We start from the raw sequence: 25,484 nt of genomic DNA, 5'->3' as shown, positions 1-25,484 counted from the left end.
TTAACTACGATCGTTTCGACTCATTGTGTATTGGTGACTCATGGGTGAATTCCATTTTCTTTCTCTTTCTTTCATGTTAAAAACTCTAAAGACACGAAGGAATTCCTGAAATAAATCCAGTGGCAGCTAAAGTCCTACTGTTGACGACATCAGATAGCCGAATACAGCGGACGGGTTTGAAACGGCATATTACATGGTGTATATCTAAGCTTAGAATTATTACTTGCATGTATGTGTGTGTATGTATGTATGTATGTATGTATGTATGTATGTATGTATGTATGTATGTATGCATGTATGTATGTATGTATGAGGTGATTGTTTACACAGACTGAAGAAGTGATTATAGAATGTGTCTTAGCCATAAACTTTGGTATTAAGAAATGCTACTCAGTTAATGGGTTTCCCCTCAACCGCAAGACGGATTTCTTGCAATCAGACATCTAAGGCAATCCTTTCTACTATAGGAAAAAGACCTGTAATTTTTGGGAAAGAGGCCAGCTGATTAGAGCGATCCCAACTCTCAGCTGGTACTTGATTTATCGATCCCGAAAGGATGAACGGTAAAGTCAACTTCGGCGAAATTTGAGCTCAGAACATAAAGATGGACGAAATGCTATGCATTTTTGTCTGGCACGTTAACGATTTTGTCCACTCGCCTCTTAAAACAACCAAGAAAATACTAAGCAGATAATAAATCACGCGAAGCAAATATTGGTTTCAAATATAAGCACTAGGCTAACAGTTTCAGGGAAGGGGTTTAAGTCGACTACATCGACCTCAGTGTTTAACTGGCACGTATTTTATTGACTCTGATAGGATGAAAGTTGAAATCTAGCTCGGTGGAATTTGAGCCCAGAGCATACAGACGGACGAAATACTGCTAAGCGTTTTGTTGTGTGCTAACGACTCTGCCAGCTTGCTACCTCACACATCAAAGAAAATAGTAAATAAATAATCACCAAGAAAAGCATATATTAAGTGTGATCGATGCCAGATAGAATGTTTTAAACAAATCAATGAAAGTATAATTTTTCTCTCTGGGTGATATTCTTTGGTCGTCCAAATTATCTTGAGAATCAATTTGCTCTAAGGATTTTACATCATTTGTGAAAAAACCAATCCACTCTTGAGGATGAATTTTATTTTGCTTCATCATTTTTCGAAGAATTGTTTTTGCTTCTGCAAACTGTTTTCTTCCTATAAGCCATCTCGGAGATTCAGAAATGAATCTGGAATATTCAAAATAAAAGATAGAAGTTCGAATATAAAGAAAAATTATTAAATGCAAATAGTAACTTAATATACATCAAACTTATAGATGTTGGAACAATCACTGACAATCACAAGACACAAATACATTTACGCCTAAATTCAAACTTAAATTTGAGATTATTTTTTAACAAAGGAAAGAAAGTATCTTCTCAAACAAGAAAAATGTTTTAAAAGCATGAATTATTAAAATCATAGTGACTACGTATGATGATATGCAAACAGCTAGAAGACATAAAAACTTGTGTAAAGATGTCTCTTTTCAGGTTTCAGCCTATCGAAAAGCACAAAAGAGACAGAACTGTTTCTTTCAAGATCTAACAGGGACGAAAGATTGACCAGAAATAAAATATTGGTTTCGCATTTTGGAGTAAGGGCAGCGCTTTGGGAGAGGAGTACGTCGACTGCTAACTAATTATATTGAATCCGAAATGATGAAAGGCAAGTCGATTTCGGCGGAATTTGAACTCAGAACGTAAAGACGGACGAAACGCCCGGCGTGCTAACGATTCAGCCAGATTGCCGCCCTTTAATCCTTTCTACTAAAGGCACAAGGCCTGAGGTTTTGGGGGATGGGTAAGTCGATTACATCGACCCCAGTGCTTGATTGATACTTACTTCTTCGACCCCGAAAGGATGAAAGACTAAGTCGACCACAGCAGAACCAGAAGTAAAATATCGAAATTGTTTATCAATTACAAGCAGACATGGTGTGGTAGTGTGCGGCATTTTGGGCAAGTATATTGCACAACAACACCGGATCGATCGAAGCTTTGTGAGTGGATTTGGTAGATGGAAACCGAAAGAAACCCGTGTGTATTTATCAAAATGTAACTACATGTGAATCGTTTGCGACTTTCTTCCTACGTCTTCCTTTTCTATTGGACTTTCCTCTGTTTCTGAAGAAGAGAGTTGCTCGAAATATAAAACCACTTTTCTTTCCTTCCCTAAGCGCCTGCTAATACTCTACATTAACCACGTCCTCATGTTATTGTAATTTTACGTGACCGCGTGTGTATCGTTGGCGATTTTTTTTCCGTCTTCCCATCTCTAGATTTTTTCTATATTTCTAATAAAGAGCTCCGCTCGAAACGTGAAATCCTCTTTCTTTTCTTTCCTTGCCTGAGCGTCCAATAATACACAGTACTTGTACCACGTCCTCGCGTGTTGTTTTTTCTTGTTTGTTCTTGTTTGGACTGACTATATATATATATATAAATATATATATATATATATATATATATATATATATATAGAGAGAGAGAGAGAGAGAGAGAGAGAGAGAGAGAGAGGTGAGAGAGGAGGGAAAGGTGGATATCTATGTGTGTGGGTGCGTGCATTTGTGTGTGTCTTTGTGTGTTTGTGTCAGCGCTTGTCACCCACCACCGCTTGAGTGCTGGAGTTGATTTGTTCAGCAAAAGACACTGATAGAATAAATACTACACTTTCGTTCGATTAAACTCTTCAACGCGTTGCCTCAGCATGGCCGCAGTCCAATGACTGAAACAAGTAAAAGATATACGACAGCGAAAGTATTTCTTGTTGCCGCTGCTGCTGCAGCTGCTGTGGCACTTGTTGTTGTTGTTTTTTTGAGGTGGGGTCGTGGTGATAGTGGTACAAATATACGTTTTAGTTTTCTTTGAAGAGTTCGATTCTTAAAGTAAGTTGCTGGCAATTTGAGGGATTTATTCTTAAGGGTTAGAAAAATGTGAACTAAAAGAACCACGCAAAAATATACTCGACTCACCTGCAAGCGAAAATACTAATTATTGGTTGCAGACACACAGTCAATTCGAAATAATGCCAATCAGGGATTGCATAGGCTAACCCTGGTAAAATCATGGAAATTAATGCAAAAATGCACATATAACCAAAATTTATAGCTGTACGTGAATTTGTAGTCGCAAATTCTAACACTGAAATTTCAAAAAAAAAATTAAACAAAATATAAATATAATTAGCAGTTTTGAATAATTGCAAAATGGTGAAAATAAATTGTTATGGAATGAGGGGTTATGAGAACGGGGTAATTAAAGCATTCAGTTTTATTGACAACATTCAAGGACATCAACATAACGAAGTTTACACGGAATGTGTCTGTCTAGTGAAGCCTGCAAAAAGTCAGACATGCAAAAATTTTGAGTCGTCAGATTAATTCATTTGTTTCTTGGCAGTGTTATTTGAATTAGCTGGAAAATTATTCTAATCGCAGTGCTTTACCTTTTTTTGTAGCTATCTTTCTCTACAACTTTCGTTCATCGTTTTTGAAATTTGAATAAATTTTACATCTTTTTAGATGTACGATCTTTTCAACATGACAACGCTTGCTTCCCACTTTTGACTAAAAAACACTATTCGAAAGCTCGGTTGGAAGATTCTGCCGTAGCTACAGTATTCTGATAATGCCTTCACATTACTACCTCTTTTGATCGCTCTCAGAGAGTTTGCAAAGCGTTTCGTTCAACAACGACATGAGCTGAAAGCTTGGATCAATGAATTCTTCAAGTCAAGAGCCGTTAAATTCCACCATCAAGCCCTTCACAAGCTTATGAACATGAAGTAGAATTATATTATTGAATCATTTGTTACAATTATTGACGAAAAATAACTCACCTTTAATATTATTTCATGAAACCAGCAAGTATATGTTGATTATGTTATGACTGACAACAGACATGAATGAACCGTACAACCCACGTTACTGATTTATAACTAATACATCTGAAGACAACTGAAGCATTTAAGATTTGACTCTGTTAACGTAAACACAACAGAGAGTTTATCTTGGGACAAGAACATGTATCACTTGACAGATTTCATGCAAATTACAAATAAATTAAACCAATGTAGAAAGTTTTAAATATGCATGCAAACGTGTATGTATGTGTATGTATGTATGTATGTATGTATGTATGTATGTATGTATGTATGTATGTATGTATGTATGTATGTATGTATGTATGTATGTATGTATGTATATTCATTGAAATGATTAGTCCGATACCATCGGTTTCGCGTGAATATTTTCTCAGTTATACAACTGGAGTTTGAATATTTGAGGGTGTCACCTGCCATTGTATCAGGTTGAGTAAAAGGTAAGCAACGTTTTGAACCATGATAAATTTGTACTGGATTTTTGCAGAGTTGTGAATTGTTTTTAAACACTTTTTTTAAAAAATTGTCTGATAGTACAGACATAGACTTGCCCAAATGCATCAATAAATTAACATTGATATTTTTTTCACCGTTGTTACAATCATCTGAAATGGAACTGTCAAAGCGCAATATTCGAGAAATTTTGCTATTCAATTTCAAAAAAAAGACGTAAAGCAGCTGAAGATAACTTTAGAGCTGCAAGCACTATCACAAAAATACCCCATTGATATATGCTTAGGCTATAATATGGATATCAAAATATTACTAGTTTTCTAGAACTCAATGAATAAAAATTAAGTATTATAAACAAAAACAAGGACTTAGTATTGATCCTCGATAAATATAATTAATGTTATTATTTAATTAAAGGACAATATATTGTATATATCCAAATTTAATTAATTCTTTCATAAGTAACAAAATATTGTTGTAATATGAATACCATTTATAAACTATACAATATTATAATAAGTATTATTGTGGTTATTGTCAAATTAAAACTATTTATGATCATCATTATTATTATAAGAATTATCATCAATTAATTAATAAATTAAATGAATGCATTTATACATATAATTATTTAGTATAATGAATACATCTTATTTGTAATATGTAATTAATATCAAATTACTATTTGATATACTAACGACAAGAATATTCAAAATCCACTAAAAAATTAATTTTCAAAATTCAGCATTGTTGTATAGATTAAGACGATCAAACTTAAAGATACACACACACATACACACATACATATATATACACACATACATACACATAGATACATATACATACACGCATACACACACGTACACACACATATATTCACATATTAATATATATATAATACTTATATATATATATATATATATGCAACCAAAAATACACATAGATATACATACCTACATATAAGCATATACACATATACGCACACACACACACACACACACACACACACACATATATATATATATATATATATATATATACATATACATGTCTTGACTTGTATCACCTCCCTGAAACAATAAATAGAAACACCCTACTAGTATCCTTTGATGTAGTCAACATCTCTTCCATTCAATATCCCTCACAGCCTAGGAGGCGATCCAATTCTAGCTAGATAATTGCTCCAATGAACTCCCACACAGCGTCAGAAAAGAATTCGTAAAAGAAGGACTAAAATTCATCTTGGAGAATAACTTCTTCGTATTTAATGACAACTTCTGTCGACAGAAAATCGGGGACTGCGATGGGCACGCGAAGGCCACCCCCTCCTTTGCTAACCTAGTCATGGGGTACCTAGAAATCAATCTTTATCGTATGGTACTAGAAGAATACCGAAACCCACTCTCGCTGTAAATAGAAAATAACTGGAAAAGATATCTAGATGACTTTTTCATTCTTTTCCACGAAAGTATAGAGAGACTTAAAGAATTTCAAACACTTCTGATTGGACTTGACATAAACATTCAATTTACGATGAAAAATAGCCACCAACAACTTCCATTCCTTGATATCCTCAATAAGAAATCTAACAACAAAATAGAAAAAGACATCTACTATAAGCCCACGGACTCCAAGCAATATCCGCCATTTAACTCTTGCCACCCAAGACGCACTAGAATGAATATCCCTTACAACCTGGCCAAAAGGATTTGTACCGTTGTATCTGATAGAAGCACCAGAGACACACGACTACACGAACTAAAGGATACACTTATCAACAGGAACTACCCACCATCACTAATTGATATAAGCTTTTAACATGCCCTACAACTCAACATCCACGAACTCGAAACTCCAAACTAAAGACTGATTGACAACCAAAATCCCTACCATACATATCCTCGCATACATAACCTCCTAAACAATGAGGCCTTCGACACCATCCTCCAAAACATCCCTTTACTAAAACGGGGCAATAGAATGGATCAAATTCTCCAAACACACACCATCATAAAGAGCAAAAGAAACCTAAGTCAATGAAAAGTCTTCTAACACAGGCCCAAGCACGCTCATAACAACATTGAAACCGACAGTAAAAAAATGCAGAAGACTTATCTGTGGTATATGCGTCAATCTATTTGAGGGTTCGGAATTCTCTTTCAAGCAGGGCCAACATTTCGCAGTGAAAAACAACTTCACATATGCTTCGGAAAACTTAGTATATGTATTAACATGCTCAGGGTGTCAAGAACAATATATTGGTCAAACTAAAAGCAATTTACGTTAAATGATGACAGTACATAGATCCCAGATTAAAATATGAGAATACAGAGAAATAGGATTAAGCGAGCACATCGATATTTGCGCCACTAACAAACAACCTAACTTCAGAATTTTCCCCTCTATAAATTCAGGGACAATGCAACTTATGGTCAGCGCATCAGCAAAGAAGCGTACTTTCTCACAAAATATAAGCCACTTTTGAATTTCGTCACCACAGATGGAACTACAACAAGAATTTAGAACATTCCCATGTGCTACGACCACAACAGTTCCCTTTTAGGTCATTTGATCATTAAAGAAAATTCCACGAACAATTTACAGTGGCACAGCACTCCTGTATTATTCTTTTCTTTTCTTTCTCCTTCTCCCCCTCTTTCCCTACTCTTCCTCCTTCATCTTCTCCTTCAGCTCCTCCTCCTCCACCTCCTCCTCTTAAATTTCTTCCTCCTTCATCTTCTCTTTCAACTCCTCCTCCTCCTCCTTCTTCTTCGCCCTCGGCTGCTCCTGCTTCTTAATACATCAATCTACTGGTTACATATCCAAGACTTTTTGCGGATTTCATCTGCCAGCTACGAATATTACATCCATTACGTAATCTCGAGCTCCCAGAAACAGATGCCGAGTTTAAAAAAAGCATGGATTCCCCTCATAGTCTTCTGTGTCTTTTATACTCCATATAAAATCTTATTTCTCAAGATATATATATAAATATCTCTATGTATGTATGTATGTATGTATGTATGTATATATATATATATATACATATATATATATACATATATATATACATGTATATATATATATACATATATATATATATAACAAATATATAAATATATATATATATATATATATATAAAGCCTAATCGTGTTTATCTGCATCACTATCTCTCTGAGAGAAATATGTGTATATGTGTGCACATACGCACACATATGGGCACACGCACAGACGAAGAAGTAAATACTTATATTAAAGAAAGAACTTACTCATTGTATAGAAGATAATTGAAGTGCCCATACAATTAAGAGCTTGAAGACTATAGAGAATCGTAAGAATGGCCAACGATGGTACGAAGATTTTACCAAATCCACAGACAATTAGGAATAGGAGTGCCCAAAACAGCATGGTTTTCCTGCCAAATCTATACGGAAAAGAGAAATGCAATCTGTATTATTTATTTGAAAACTGAATGAAAATTTCATTAAAAAATTAATTGTTAATCAACGGTGATTTAAAATATCTACAAATAAAAGATTGAGTTGCTCTATTAATTAGCAGAAACGTTAGCACACGGACGAAATGCGGAGCGGAATTTCGTCTGCCGCTACGTTCTGAGTTCAAATTTTGCCGAGGTCGACTTTGCCTTTCATCCTTTTCGGGATCGATAAATTGAGTACCTGTTGCATACTGGGGTCGATCTAATCGACTGGCATCGTCCCCAAAAATTTCGAGCAGGAGAATCGTTAGCACGCCGGGCAAAATGCTTAGTGTCATTTCGTGTGTCTTTTCTTTTAGAGTTAAATTTTTGCCCTTCATCCTTTTGGGATGAATGGGGCCGATTTAATCAATTTAATCTCTTTCCCGAAACTGCAGTGGAGCAATGGGGCCGATGTAATCAATTTAATGTCTTTCCCGAAACTGCTGGCTTTGTACCAAAATTTGAAAACTGTTTCTCACTGGGGCATGAAATATTGGAAGTGTTCAAAGAAATGTGAAGTTGTGATATTCATATTTTTTTATATGTTCATTAGCAAAGCGTATGAAATAATAAATTTCCATTTGAGAATCAAAACAGTCGCAATATTTTCTAATTGTGGATTTACATTTATTTCGTGTTTTCACATGATAAAAAAATTATATTTCTGGCAAAGGAGAACGTAGTGAACTGGCAGAATCGTTAGCACGCCGGACAAAATGCTTAGTGGCATTTCTTCCGGCTTTACATTGTTTAAATTCCGTCGAGGTTGACCTTACTTTTCATCTTTTCGGGGTTGATAAAATAGTACCAGTGCTCAACTGGGGTCGATTTAACCGACTATCTCACTTCCCTTAAGATGCCAGACTCTGTTCCTATAAAGGAAAGAACATTAAAGGAAGGAAATTGACCCAATATTTTAGTGAAGAAATAACGGAGAAGTGATGTTCATTATGTTATTAAATAACTCCAAAAGATAACTGAAACTGAATCATAAATTTGTGCCACCAGGAACTTAATTCTAGTCCATAGAACCACATCTGTAAATGAATAATTATGATTCACCGAAGTGCCACACATAAACCTCACCACATATCTGTTATGCTTTCAAGGTGTGAAAACAATTTTAGCAGAGTTAACCAATAGACAAATCGCAATCGTTAATTCATTTCTAAGTTTAAATGTATAAATAGAATATGACGGGTACATATTTTATTGGCTAAAAAAGGTGGTGGGAGGGAATGAAACCATAACTTCTTCGCCTGATGATTGAGTTTCGGTGGTGTGGAAATTTTTCGAAATAAAGAATTATAGTGAATCGTACAAATCAGAAGAATGTCAAGTTTCAACAGTATAAACTGAATATACATTTGATATGATTTATTGAAATATCTCTTACCTATCAGGTAAAATACCAAATACAATACAGCCAGAAAGATAGCCAAAAAAATAGACTGATTGCAAAGTGGATTTTAACCATTTCCTTTCGCATACCAAATCAAACTGTAAGAAAATGAAAAATATAAATTGTCAATAATGTTACAAACTGAACAATATTACATTTTGCTTAATTTCAATATGGATCATTTGTCTTAGATTTAAATTATGCTTTAATAGAATGAGAATATCGATTAACTAGCAATATCGTATTTGTTCGTATTTCATTCAATGATTTAGCAGGAGAAAATTTGGCTCAGTATTTTAGTTATCAGCCCGGTAATGAGATATCGGTTAAACACAACGAGTTAACTTGAGATAATTTTATCCTTTTTAATAATCATTTACACACGCGCGCGCGCATTTTTGAAGAATCATACTGCCAATAAATACACTCTCTGATTGTGATTTACTTCAGTTTCAGTTACACTATCAGAATTTTTTTACCATACGCTGGTGACTGTTCCAATGATTTCAACTAAACTGATTAAAATTTTGCTAGTAATGTCAGAATTATCATCTCTGTGTTGATGTAAGTATGCTTACATCATAGGCGCAGGAGTGGCTGTGTGGTAAGTAGCTTGCTAACCAACCACATGGTTCCGGGTTCAGTCCCACTGCGTGGCATCTTGGGCAAGTGTCTTCTGCTATAGCCCCGGGCCTACCAATGCCTTGTGAGTGGATTTGGTAGACGGAAACTGAAAGAAGCCTGTCGTATATATATATATCTATATATATGTATGTGTGTGTGTGTTTGTGTGTCTGTGTTTGTCCCCCTAGCATTGCTTGACAGCCGATGCTGGTGTGTTTACGTCCCCGTCACTTAGCGGTTCGGCAAAAGAGACCGATAGAATAAGTACTGGGCTTACAAAGAATAAGTCCCGGGGTCGATTTGCTCGACTAAAGGTGGTGCTCCAGCATGGCCGCAGTCAAATGACTGAAACAAGTAAAAGAGAGTAAAAAGAGAGTATGTTGTCATGCCACTGTTTACTCTATGGAAAGACCCACACCGAATGCAATGCGCTCCCGATATGTCGACATCATAAACATTGTACTTAAAACAACGCTACAGGGTGACACACAGAAAATACAAAACAAACATTCGATGGAAAACATCAAATACATAGTAAACTCCACCCATCAGAACATCGAGATAACCATCGACTTCACGTCCAGATACTCCAATAAAGACCACCTGTTGTAGATACTGGACTATGGTTAGCAATTGTAAATGACATGAAGCAACTATTCCATTTACAGTATGTGAAACCTACGGTCGCTAAGAAAATTACTATTTTAAAATCTCACGAGAGATATTTAGAAACAATACTTTGGAGTAAAGATTTTTGCCAACATAACATGGCAGTCCTGGTTTAGGACGAATGTTGCTGAAATTTAGCCCCAGGAGACATCGTTTTGAGCTGGCTATACGACACGATCTGTGTCCTTATATTTTCGAACAAGAGCTGAGTGGGGGTGCTAGATTCCCTTGTTCGAAAATATAAGGACACAGATCGTGTCATTTAGCTAGCTGGAGACGATGTCTCCTGGGACTAAATTATAGCAACATTCGTCCTAAACCACGACTGCCATGTTATGTTGGCAAAAATCTTTCCTTATGGTCGCTTGTTCTCCAGAACTTTGCAATATCAACTAATACAAATATAAACACAGTGATAGCGGATTTTGCAAGATAGCGTTTATTGGCTATCATCCCGCAATTCACGTACGAACAGCTGCTATGTTCGTCTAGTCAACATCAGAACATTAACTTTCTAAGCAATTTCATGAAAGATTGCAATAAAAATCGCTATCATTCTAGAATGAACTCTACTGGGACACGTGCATCCAAGCATGTCATTTTGACACAAAGGAAGACAAAGAAATTATTTTGAATAAGTAAAAATGAAATAAATAGTAACTTTAACGAATAAATGAAAAAGACAGAATGGCTTTGCAGGTCATGTGTTATATAAGCCTGCGATAGTAAAGTGTAAAACTAAATTGTTTCAGCTTACATATTGTTTTACAGTAATTAGTTGATCGATTCACTCACCTCGCTTACAATTGTAGAAAACTCCTCTGTCAGAAATTTCCGTCCATAAGAACACTGTACTTTAGATGAATTACTTGATGGTGTTGTATAATATGTTCCAGTGAAACTATTGTTATATACAGAACATTGATCGTCGTCAGGTCGAAGCATTTGTAAATATTCATTCTCCGTAAGATTTGCAGGAATTGTGGAAGCATTGAAGTTTGGTGGGTAGCATAAGAAGGGAACATTTCCAGTAGAAAACGTCATACTCAATGCTGTTATTATTGAAAATATCTTTGAAACTAATATATAAGCGTACAACCTACGCTGATACGGTCCAAAAACACTACATTTTTCTAAAAGCTGTATAATACCTTTTTCTGATATATCTGGAGAAAAGAAATATGAATATTATAAATTATGTGAGATATATTGTAATACTCGATTTAAAAATAAAAGTTGTTTCTGATTAAATACTGATTATAAAAGTCAAACTGAAACGAATACATCAGGATTTTTTATGTCGTGTATCCCGCCACAACTCCCTCCCCCAAATCATTCTTGAGGGAGGGCGAAAGAGAGGTAGAGAAAAAATTCTGATTTGGCACCATCGAGGACTGGATAGGTCACAACATTGCGAACCTGGTACGCATGACAGAACAGAAACCAGGGACGACAGCTGACTATGAAAGCATCTAATGTGACACCTCAACGTCTGGCTGCACCACTTAAGGGATCTTGATGATCTTGATGATGGTAATGAAACAAATTATTGTTTTAAATCCTTTCTACTAAAGGCACAAGGCCTGAAATTTATGGGGAAGGGACTGATCGATTATACCTACCCCAGTACGCAACTGGTACTTAATTTACCAAACCCAAAAGGATGAAAGGCAAAGTCGACCTCGGCGGATTTCGAACTCAGAATGTGAAAACGAAGGAAATGCTGCCAAACATTTTGGCTGGCGCTCCATCGATTCTGACAGCCCGCCTTCTTCAGCGACCTGATGTATAATGATGTCAAAAATACTCGGTTGAATTTTCTTCAAATGGGACGCAAATCGGATTATTTTTTATTTGTTTCAGTCATTCGACTACGGCCATGCTGGGGCACCGCCTTGAAGAAGTTTAGTCGAACGAAATGACTTCAGTAATTATTTCCTTTAAGCCTGGTACTTATTGCATCGGTGACCTTTTGCTGAACCGTAAAGTTACAGGGGCATAAACACACCAGTTCTCTCTCTCTCTCTCTCTCTCTCTCTCTCTCTCTCTCCCTCCCTCTCTCCCCCCACGCACACATATACGATGGGCTGCTTTCAGTATCCGTCTACCGAATCCAGTCACAAGGCTTTGGTCAACCTGAGACTTCATTAGCAGACACTTGACTATGGTGTCGTGTGGTTGGGAAGCAACCTTCTCGCAAGACATCCCCATCCGTGACTAATTATTGTAAATTATTGTAATAGATCCGAGTGCAACACTCCACTAACAGAAGAACTTTCATCGCAGAAGAAGACTTAAGCATTGGCAATGTCATTAAAAATGCGATAACGATCGTTAGTCAATTAATAGGTCTGCAACAGAAAAATGAAGTGGAGTATTGTCATTAATAACAATTAATTACTGGCAGAAAGCTGACAGAATCGTTATCGAACCCGGGCAAAAGCACAGCGGTATTTCTTTACTGTTTTACTTTCTGAATTCATCTTTGCTTTTCATCCGTTCGGGGTTGCTAAAATAAGGGCTAGATGAGAGCTGAGGCCGATGTAGTCGCCGTATCTCCTCCCCTGAAATTGCCAGATTTGTGCCAACATTTGAAATCATTAATTACAATTAACCACTGATGCAAAAAAAATAATAAATAAATATGGAATAGCTTATTTGCAATATCAGAATGATTTTTATTCATTTAAGGCTGCGCTACAAAAGGTCTCGAATTTTCTAACAATGAAGCTGATGCAATATATCTTGGTGCAAAAGCGCAAGGAGCAATTAAACTGGAATTTAAAAAAAAAAGTTGAAGGGTTGCAACCTTGATATCTGTAGATGGCCTGTTTCTGTTTATTCTAGGGGAATTATATCAACAAAATACCCCAATGTTCCTTTTACCAAGCGAATGAGTGAATAAAAGAATGGAATAACAGGGGCAAAGGTCAATTTGACTAACGGAATATTAAAATAATCGTCTTTTAATTTTTGGAGGCATTTACCATTAGAAAATTCACTGGAAAAAAAAACTGTGTGAAAGATTCATTGCGATGCTAGAAAAACCTCTATTTTCAGACAAGAAATTTATATGAGTGGTTATATACGTTAATTATAATTGTCTCTAATTCATAAGTAGGAATGTAATATTTTACGAGTATTATATCTTTCTAAAATTATTACGGTTAAAATTCTATAACACTCTTTACTTGACTTGTCTCTATCAAAAGTGAATCTGAGAGGACAGGACAAACAGCAGAGATTTATTAAAGAAATGTCTATCTCTAGCTGGGTGTTTTAGCCTTGTTTATATATCTACCACATAGCTTACATATCTTAAATCATATCTTGATGCTGTGTGGACAGAGATTCCCCTGAGAGGCTCCCTTATAATACTATATATTCTCTTAGATATCTAATTATTCTTTTTTTTTCAAATGAATAAAGAATCAGTTAAATAATATGCAGTACAAATATGACTCAGCCAGCAAAAATCAAAGCCAAGAATTTGTTGGTTTAATGCATGAAGGACATTGGGAAGTGTATGTGAATTATTTATTATTTTTTTTTATCAAAATCCAGTTTGAACTATAAAAATAAAAACGTTTTTACGTGTATCCTCTAGTTCTTTGTTCGCCTTAACTGGATGTTTTATAGATTCAGCCATGTTAAAAACAAATTTCCCGAAATCTCTCTTTAAATTTGCGCTTCTTCTCCCAGGAGAATGCTTGAAAAAAAGTAGAAAAACATCAACAGAAGAGTAAAATTATTCAAGTTTTTTCACAATATAAGCATATTCAAAAGACAAGGTTTATTCTACTATATTTCTGGCAAAAATAAGATACTCACTCTATTTCTATCAGTATCTTTTTAAATTAAGACACTCTCAACAGAAATTGAAACTATCTTCCACGCAAGTAGGAATACAGGAAAATTAGTTAGTGGGGTTGAAAATGCACCTGATTTTTTAAACGAATTATCGTCTTACAAATTGATTTACAAATTAATTTATTATAATACCATACCGGTTTCAGCAATTCCTTTTTTTTTTTGCAATGGTAAATAAGGAAAAAAACCAAGATTAACATTTCAAAGTAAGTAAATGCACGAGAGAAAATTTCGTAGCGATACACGATGCTCAAAAATCAATCAAGGCATTCAATAAATTTCACATTGATACGAAATAATAATAGTTCAAATGTTCGATAAATTTCATAAGAATAATATACGAGTAAGAATTGAATAGGTTTCAAAGCAATAAATTATATTACCATATAAATACGACGAGGATTTTGAAAATTATAAGAAAAAATTTACAATTTCTGTCGAGTTGTGTGGAGGAAAAGTGTTGGGTCGTTCGTTTCACTAGTGGGACTTGAATTACGATTCAAGCTGATATCGCTATCCCTTTAGTGTTCAGATTACTCTGTTAAAGGTAATACTTTTCCACTCAAATTGTTTTGAATTAATCAAGCATTATCCTATAGCTTTGGGGTTTCAATGATGTGATTGTTTATATTTAGAATGACATTGTCGGGTAGGTGTGAGAGGCTAGATATTGCCAGTTTGAATATAAAACATGTAGAATATCTGGGCCAGATATGGCCGGTTTAAACACTAAAGGGTTAAATATATATATATATATATATATATATATATATATATATATATATATATATATATACACATACACACACATACACACTCACACACACACACGCACACATACAAAGGGTTTTAAGGCATAGGCTTAAGTCACTTGATTTTGTCCGTCTGCGGTCAAGCTTTTCGATTGGTTGACTGCCTGTGTACGTCATTTGTTTATCAAATGTTCTGATGTTCTGGTCCCGTATCCGTTTCTACAGTAGTCTAGCTTCTGGTCTGTTGCCAGCCAATGTATATGAATTGTTTTTCAAATATCTGGGTCACATGTTTTCTTCTCTGACGGGTGTCAGCGTTCTGATTAACTCATTTCCCGTAAGTCGTTATTTACTCTTCTGAAGTCATGGTCCGCTGAATGTTTAATAGCATCGTTTTCTCCCGAGGGTCTTCTTTTAAAAGCAAATTACAATTAGGGAGACGTCAGAAAATATTACAATACTCATCACTGCCGCTAAAACTTTTTCATAAAGCATGGCCTAGACGCCGTAGGCTTCCCGTCCCAGCTCGAGCCAACGGATACATCAGGATTTTTTATGTCGTGTATCCCGCCACAACTCCCTCCCCCAAATCATTCTTGAGGGAGGGCGAAAGAGAGGTAGAGAAAAAATTCTGATTTGGCACCATCGAGGACTGGATAGGTCACAACATTGCGAACCTGGTACGCATGACAGAACAGAAACCAGGGACGACAGCTGACTATGAAAGCATCTAATGTGACACCTCAACGTCTGGCTGCACCACTTAAGGGATCTTGATGATCTTGATGATGGTAATGAAACAAATTATTGTTTTAAATCCTTTCTACTAAAGGCACAAGGCCTGAAATTTATGGGGAAGGGACTGATCGATTATACCTACCCCAGTACGCAACTGGTACTTAATTTACCAAACCCAAAAGGATGAAAGGCAAAGTCGACCTCGGCGGATTTCGAACTCAGAATGTGAAAACGAAGGAAATGCTGCCAAACATTTTGGCTGGCGCTCCATCGATTCTGACAGCCCGCCTTCTTCAGCGACCTGATGTATAATGATGTCAAAAATACTCGGTTGAATTTTCTTCAAATGGGACGCAAATCGGATTATTTTTTATTTGTTTCAGTCATTCGACTACGGCCATGCTGGGGCACCGCCTTGAAGAAGTTTAGTCGAACGAAATGACTTCAGTAATTATTTCCTTTAAGCCTGGTACTTATTGCATCGGTGACCTTTTGCTGAACCGTAAAGTTACAGGGGCATAAACACACCAGTTCTCTCTCTCTCTCTCTCTCTCTCTCTCTCTCTCTCTCTCTCTCCCTCCCTCTCTCCCCCCACGCACACATATACGATGGGCTGCTTTCAGTATCCGTCTACCGAATCCAGTCACAAGGCTTTGGTCAACCTGAGACTTCATTAGCAGACACTTGACTATGGTGTCGTGTGGTTGGGAAGCAACCTTCTCGCAAGACATCCCCATCCGTGACTAATTATTGTAAATTATTGTAATAGATCCGAGTGCAACACTCCACTAACAGAAGAACTTTCATCGCAGAAGAAGACTTAAGCATTGTCAATGTCATTAAAAATGCGATAACGATCGTTAGTCAATTAATAGGTCTGCAACAGAAAAATGAAGTGGAGTATTGTCATTAATAACAATTAATTACTGGCAGAAAGCTGACAGAATGGTAAAATACCGGACGGTATAACAATTTTCCCGTTCCATGGTAGTAGGATCCTCCGCTGGGATGCCACATGCTGTGACGCCTTCTCCAGCGGCAACTTGGTGTTTTCAGCTACCTGTCCATACTCCGTTGCACCCTGGGCTGAGAAAAACAAGCTGTCAAAACATCGACCGCTCTCGGACAGGTTTATAGTCAAGCCGGTGACAGTTGAGAACTTCAACGTTCTTAGCTCCTGGACGATATCCCTGTTCACTGCTATTGGCGTCTTATTATAAATATCATTTATTCTCCAAATTTATTATACCCGTTCACATTATTATTATTATTATTATTATTATTATTATTATTATTACTACTACTACTACTACTACTACTACTACTACTACTACTGCCGCTGCTGCTGCTGCTGCTGCTACTACTACTATTACTACTACTGCTGCTGCTGCTACTGCTGCTGCTGCTACTGCTGCTACTACTACTACTACTGTGAAGAGGCGGCGAGTTGGTAGAATCGTTAGCACACCGGGCGAAATGCTTATTGACATTTTGTCTGCCGTTACGTTCTGAGTTCAAATTCCGCCAAATTCGACTTAGCCTTTTATCCTTTCGGGGTCGAATAAATAAGTACCAGTTACGCACTGGGGTCGATATAATCGACTTAATCCGTTTGTCTGCCCTTGTTTGTCCCCTCTGTGGGTAGCCCCTTGTGGTCAATAAAGAAATAAGAAGTGTTAGCACGCTGGGCAAAATGCTTATTGGCATTTCGTCCGTCTTTACGTTCTGAGTTCAAATTCCGCTGAGGTCGACTTTACTTTTCATCCTTCGAGATCGATGAAATAAATACCAGTTAAACACTGGGGTTGATGTAATCGACTAGCCTCCCACTCCACCCCCTCACCCACCAAAAATTTCAGGCCTTGTGCCTATAGTAGAAAGGATTATTATATGAATTGTTACATTCATGATGGTTATTCTTTATATTATTACTTGCTATCCGCAAGTGCAAGTCCCGTGAGTCAGAGTGGCTGTTCCAGTGCATCTTCCTTGCCATCTTCCGGTGCAATTTTGTGTGTTGGGGCCATGAGAAATGTTGAACTATGAAAGAAGAAAGTGGCATTTACTTTTGTCAGCCTAGAATAGTCCCCATTCTTTGATGAAGAAATGAAAATAAAATGAAAAAAGAGAAATTTGAAATCTAATAACAAATGCATCAAATTTAGTCATCACCGTCACTATAGCTGTTATTAATGCCGTTGTGTCTTCGTATGGAGTGAGTGCTGGGGGAGAACAGTAGCAGGCATAACACTAACAGAACAGTAGCAGGCATAACAGTTACACACAAAAGGTTAACGAACCTGCAAGCACAAACTACCAGATACTTCGCACGGACTACTAGATGCTTGGTATGCTGAGTGAAAGTAGAGAAAGTGCGTTTTGCTTCTGCTCTTGTTGGGGTTAATGCTATTACTGCTGTTGGGGAGTTCTTAATAATTCTAAAACCGTTAATTGTGTAATATTATCAGCTAGATTCTATAAACGATTCTAATATACGAGGTCGCATCAAAAGTTCCAGGACTAGTTATGTTTAATAAAAAAAAAAACAACTTATTTACGTAAGTTTTAACATCATCTTCTTCGAAATAGTTACCTTTCGCAACAATTCAGCAGCCTCAGCGTTCCTGCCACTTTTGGAATGCGATCTAGAAGCCGTTTTCCGTAAGTGAGTCGAGGACCTTCTGCGATTCACTCTTGATCTCGACAACGGTGTTAAAACGACAATCTTTCAGATGCATTTTCATCTTGGTAAAGAGATGGAAGTTCGCAGGTGCTAAATCCGGTGAATGGGGTAGGTGCGGATACAATTCCATGTTGTTTATGGCGAAAAACTTACATGTGAGGAGAATTCGGTGAAGAATCCAATTCTTCGCGCTCCGGAGATTCGGTCACTTTCGCTAAATGGCCTCCCTCAAACGTTTCAAAACGTCGAAGTAGAACTCTCGATTAACGACCTGGACCCTGGGGGAAGAATTCTCGATGCACACTTCTACATTTCCGGGAGTGACGTTCAAGGCAGGCCTTCCAGATCGCTCATCATCTTCCAAGGACGTTCTCCCGCTTTTGAAGTGCCTGTGCCACTCGAAACACTGCCTACGACTCATTGCCTCATCACCGTAATCTCCGAAGCGCGAAGTAGTGGATTCTTCACCGAATTCTCCTCACACGTAAGTTTTTCGCCATAAACAACATGGTATTGTATCCGCACCTACCCCATTCATCGGATTGCCACAGCTTGGGTCTCAGAGGACCACAACTGTTTAACATCCTGACAAGGAATCTATGAGATCTGCAATTTGTAGATGTGAAAACTTTCATAAAGCACCCGGAGGAATTCCTATCTGAAATCCCAGATGAGTCCACATCACGGAAGGTGGCACAAAGAAGCGCAGTTGCATCCAACTCGCCTCTTCAAAATAAAAAAAAAGCAACACCAAAAGGAGTCCCTAAAACACTGAAGGACGGTGCTCCAGCATGGCCCCAGCCTCTGACTGAAACCAGTAAGAGAATAAAAGACTAAAAGAATATATATATATATGTGTGTGTATATATATATATATATATATATATATATATAACTTATATTATATATATATATATATATATATATATATATATATATATATATATATATATATATATATATATATATATATGTATGTATGTATGTACATAGGCGCAGGAGTGGTCCCACTGCGTGACACCTTGGGCAGGTGTGTTCTACTTTAGCCTAGGGTCGACCAAAGCCTTGTAAGTGGATTTGGTACACGGAAACTGAAAGGAGCCCGTCGTGTATATACATATATATATATGTATGTATGTATGTATGTATGTATGTATGTATGTATGTATGTATGTATGTATGTGTGTATGTATGTGTGTATGTATGTATGTATGTATGTATACATGTATTTGTGTGTGTTCGTCTCCCCACCATCGCTTGACAATCGATGTTGGTATGTTTACGTTCCCTTAAACTTATGGTTCGGCTAAATAACCGATAGAATAAGTACTATGTTTACGAAGAATAAGCCCTGGGGTCGATTGTTCGACTAAAGGCGGGGCTCCAGCATGGTCACAGTCACAATGACTGAACAAGTAGAAAAGCCGAAGAGTCGCTGCAAAACGCGTGTGAATCTGAGAGGGAAATATGTTGAAATATGTTGAATAAAACCATAATTAACCGATTCACCTGTATTTTCTTTTACCCAAAACCAGGAACTTTTTAGCGCTCCCACGGATATGCGTTTGTGCGCGAGTGTGTATGTGTGTGTTTCTGTTTGTGTACGTTTTTATATGTAACAAATTTATATATATAGGGGCATGAGTGGCTGTGTGGTAAGTAGCTTCCTTACCAACCACATGGTTCCGGGTTCAGTCCCACTGCGTGGCATCTTGGGCAAGTGTCTTCTGCTATAGCCTCGGGCCGACCAATGCCTTGTGAGTGGATTTGGTAGACGGAAACTGAAAGAAGCCTGTCGTATATGTATATATATATATATATATATATATATATATATATATATATATATATATATATATATATATATATGTATATGTATGTGTGTATATGTTTGTGTGTCTGTATTTGTCCCCCTAGCATTGCTTGACAACTGATGCTGGTGTGTTTACGTCCCCGTCACTTAGCGGTTCGGCAACAGAGACCGATAGAATAAGTACTAGGCTTACGAAGAAGTTGAAACAAAATTTAGATGCATATAAATAAAGGTGAATTTGACAAAATTTTTCTCAAAATTTAGATGCATATAAATAAAGGTGAATTTGACAAAATTTTTCTCAAAATTTAGATGCATATAAATAAAGGTGAATTTGACAAAATTTTTCTCAAAATTTAGATGCATATAAATAAAGGTGAATTTGACAAAATTTTTCTCAAAATTTAGATGCATATAAATAAAGGTGAATTTGACAAAATTTTTCTCAAAATTTAGATGCATATAAATAAAGGTGAATTTGACAAAATTTTTCTCAAAATTTAGATGCATATAAATAAAGGTGAATTTGACAAAATTTTTCTCAAAATTTAGATGCATATAAATAAAGGTGAATTTGACAAAATTTTTCTCAAAATTTTTCTCATGCATGTTTAGTAATATTTTTCCTCATTCAAATTAAGACGGAGTTCCATACAAATAAATATTTACTTACCTGTTCAGTTCCTGAGTAAAAACCAACTACCTGCACGTTCTCTATTCATCTATCAGACTGGGTTTGTAATTCGTTTCCCTGCTTCTACCTGTCTTCTAGATTTAGTATGATTATTAAATATACGCTAGCTGCCTCGGTGACAGGGGTTTCAGATTTCGAATGAATTCTGCAATATATGCACGCGACTTCACGAGTCTGTTATATTTATATTTGTGCATATGCAAGCTTTATATGTATACCTGTCCGTGATTATACGCATGTCTATATCTGTGCTTGTGAAAAGCTGGCAGGAACGTTAACGCGTCGGGCTAAATGCTTAGCGGCATTTCGTCTGTCGTTACGTTCTGAGTTCAAATTCCGCCGCGGTCGACTTTGCCTTTCATCCTTTCGGGGTCGATAAATAAAGTACCAGTTTCGCACTGAGGTCGATGTAATCGACTTAATCCCTTTGTCTGTCCTTGTTTGTCCCCTCTATGTTTAGCCTCTTGTGGGCAGTAAAGAAATATATATCTGTGCCTGTGAATGTCTGTATGGGCGTGTATTTTTGTCTTTTCGGGAATTTATGACACCACATGATGTTTCATGATGATGAGTAAAGCTATAAATACCCATTTAAGAGCTTTATTATGACATGAATATCACTTCATTAGCTTTATTATAACAAATACTAATAAACCCATGAAATAATAAGGGCACCACGTCACACACAAAGCAAGAAATGAAGCTAAATTGATCAGAGCCTTCTCAGTAGATTTGGTAGAAATCTGTTGTACACACACACACACACATGGCTTCAAAGCGAAGAACTCTGAAATGTCAGTTTCCTCCTCCCGCTGGCTTGCGAATGTTATGTCCCCCAAATGATTCTGTAAACTACAAAACAAATGGTAGTCTGAAGGAGCAAGGTTGAGAGAATAAGGTGGATGAGGAATTTTTCCCAACCAAGCTCTTCGATCTTCTGTGATGTGATCTTTGCAGAGTGGGGTCGCGCATTGTCCTGATGAAACATCACTCCTTTTCGATTCACTTTCTAGTAAATAGTTGATAAGCTCAGAAACGGTCACTATTTATCACATTATTTTCTCTAATTTTATTCTTCATTCTACTTTTATTTTTCTTCCTTATAATCTCACCAAAAATATAGAATTGTAGTTTACAATTCACTTGAGGTAGATGGCTTCTGTGTCTGTTTCTTTATTTCTGTATTTTGTATTTTGATTAAACGTGTATTTTGTCTGTCACTATATCTATGGGATTATTTTTGCTTGCAAATTGCTGAAAATAGCACACTGCTTTGGATATTCGTTCTCATAAGAGTTAAAAAACGTCAGAACGGCCTAACAAAGGATTTATGCAAAAATAATCTCTCGAAGATGCAAATTTTACACCTTTCACTGATGATAGAGATTACACAAGATTTTAATTATATGATCTCACCAATGTACTACAGGCCTAACGATGTGTGGAAACAACTGCAGTGATTTGAAATAAGAATGATGTTCAAACCATTTCTCTAATTCATCCCATATATATATATATATATATGTGTGTGTGCGTGTGTGTGTATAAATCAAAGATATAGTTATTAATAGAAGAACCATATAAAGATGGCTACTTGCAAGAGATGATAAAACATAGGAAGGAATCATAATATTATATATATATTTTCGGTTTTCATGGTCCGAATTCTACCAACAGATTCACTCATATTAGTTTGATAAGATACACAATATTAATGTTAAGTTTGAAAAAAAAAACCTTATCGTTAGTATTAGTCATATAAACTTCGACTGACGAACGCAAAATGTGACATTGTGCTTTGTCAACCTCTATCAACATTTGATTTGTTGAATGGAGAAATGTTTTAAGTCAACACAAAATTGTTTGAATTTTCTTCTCAAATTTATTTGTTGCAATATATCAGTGTGGACAAAATTTGAAAGTAAAATTCTCCAGCATATTTAATCAAACAAACTATTCCCTATTATGTTATCACTGTAACTACTTCGTATATTATCTCATTATCAGGTCTTCCAGTTGTCCAGATCTTCAAATGTTTGCGGCAAGTCTTTATTCTTTGGTTCTGGCAGTAAGAGCAACAGCATGCCGGACATAACTGAAAGGACACCGTAAATACTTAGAGGAAGCCATTTTATATAGGCTGACAGCTGAAGTATAAAGGGTGCAATTATGCCACCAATGCGGGCCGATACTGACGCAACACCTAAGCCGTTTGCTCTGAAAAGAAGAAAAGTGGAGATTAGTATACAGTTATTTTGAGTTGGATTCGATGCCCCTTTACTATATATAGATAATTCAATATACACATAGGCATGTAGGGAACACAATGAAGAATCAATAATCCTTAATTAATCAATAGTACTGAGAAATTATCGAATAAATATTGTCCATCTCCACACTGGAAAATAGCGTTTTATTTTTCAACTATACATATATACATATATGCATATACAGAAAAAGATACTCAGATATACATATATATATATATATATATATATATATATATATATATATATATATATATATATAGGAAAAAAGCAACACGAATGGATCAATATATCGGTACAATTGTTTCGTACGAAGACATCTTTAATAAGGCTACAAAAATTGCAGTAAATATAGGTGACTCGTACTCATCAGCCGAAAAAAACATCTGAGATTCCCAAACATCAAAGGGGGTGATGTTACACTCGTGAAACATCATGGAAAGTTCTATAAAAATGAGATTTAGATAACAAATTGGTTTCTAAAAGTATTACACAGACATATATCAGGTTTTTAAAAAAATTTTGAAAACCTCTTATATATATTTATATATATATATATATATATATATATATAGAGAGAGAGAGAGAGAGAGAGAGAGAGAGAGAGAGAGAGTGCTGTATAGTCAAACTGTACACCCCTCCCGGTGAAAAGTAGTAGTAGACAGCCATTATAGATAGAGCAGTAGCCGGTCGACACAGGAAGGTCGAGAGTACGTGTGGATTGTGTTGATAGTAGTATCTGTGCTGATATAGTAATTATACTGTGATACTGAGTGGACGTTATAACGATCTAATCTTTTGAGGATAAAATACTGTTACGACTGGGGGTTGTACAGTGCCAGATAGAACTATTCTATCGATGATTTCGGAATATAACAAAATCTGTCAGAGCGACAACCGTCGTCAAAAGACAGATACAACAGAGGCAAAAAACCGCTTTACAACAGATAGTTAGATAGATAGATAGATAGATAGATAGATAGATAGATAGATAGATAGATAGATAGATAGATAGATAGATAGATAGATAGATAGATAGATAGATAGATAGATAGATAGATAGATAGATAGATAGATAGATAGATATACATACACATATGTATTTATATGTGTAAGTAAAAATATAGGAGAATTAATTTTGGGAAAAAATATCTAGGTCTCAAAACGAACTGTAGCTTTGAAAATATCTTACAAATTTATTAAATACCATAGTAGTTTCACAATTGTTTATGGTAAATAAAATAAAATTAAACATTTAAAGGAAAGTGAATGTACAGAAAAACTTTCTCTAGTGATAGGACATCCGCCGCAAAAAAAAACAACATAAAATTGTCATGTAAATTCAAATAATTAACTTTTCAGCAATAAGAAAGGATGAAGTTTGAAATGTTTGATAAAATTGATGACAATAATATATGAGGATCAGTGAGTGAGTAAATCGATCACATCGATTGCAGTGTTCAACTGGTACGTTTCATCGCTCCCCCGCCCCCCCAAAAAGGTTAGGCAAAATCGACCTCGGTGGAATTTGAACTGAGAGCGTGAAGACGGACGAAACGCCGTGCAAGGCTCTAGTCATTAAGCCACATGCCTCCACTGGATACATACACACACACACACACGCACACACACACACGCACACACGCACACACACACACACACATACACACACACACACACACACACACACACACATATATATATATACATACATACATTGTTAGCTTGATAGATTAAAAGAAAATGAAAAAGCGAATCATTCAGCATCTCTCGAAAAAGTATTCTATTTCATTTAGATTGAGAATATAAATAGATAGAGCCTATTACATATGTTTCTATAATAGTAAGGCATGTGGATCATGATATTCAGTAAGCGAATCATTCCATAAGCTAAGTACTCCTCCATCGAAGAGAGAGACACACAGAGGGAGAGAAGTCAGAAAAATATAAAGACGAAGAAATATCTTCAATTAAGGATAGTAGTACTCACCAGTTTCTGGAAATATCATGAAAATATTTCTTCATCTTTATACTGATCTTTCTTCATGTTTATACTAAGTTCTTCCGCTCTGACGACGCAATCCTTATTCAGTATCATGATCTACGTGCT

The 25,484-nt window shown here is 36.1% G+C and overlaps 1 protein-coding gene across 1 annotated transcript in view; it reads right to left on the bottom strand.

The window, feature by feature from the left end:
* The window catches only part of LOC118765864, a 48,752-nt gene that overhangs the window by 6,743 nt on the left and 16,525 nt on the right, over positions 1–25,484 (bottom strand). Inside the window, exons 12-18 of the mRNA XM_036508558.1 lie at positions 23,113–23,324; positions 14,152–14,298; positions 11,353–11,723; positions 9,259–9,362; positions 7,651–7,805; positions 3,020–3,188; positions 963–1,232 (exon numbers count right to left, since the gene is read on the bottom strand). Of these exons, the coding sequence (XP_036364451.1) occupies positions 963–1,232; positions 3,020–3,188; positions 7,651–7,805; positions 9,259–9,362; positions 11,353–11,723; positions 14,152–14,298; positions 23,113–23,324 (1,428 nt within the window). The remainder of the gene's footprint in view (positions 1–962; positions 1,233–3,019; positions 3,189–7,650; positions 7,806–9,258; positions 9,363–11,352; positions 11,724–14,151; positions 14,299–23,112; positions 23,325–25,484) is intronic.

Source organism: Octopus sinensis, linkage group LG13 (genome assembly GCF_006345805.1).
Source record: "Octopus sinensis linkage group LG13, ASM634580v1, whole genome shotgun sequence".
In the NCBI taxonomy this organism is placed as follows: domain Eukaryota; kingdom Metazoa; phylum Mollusca; class Cephalopoda; order Octopoda; family Octopodidae; genus Octopus; species Octopus sinensis.
Note: the sequence above shows the minus strand (reverse complement) of the source record. Positions and strands in the feature narration are given on the sequence as shown.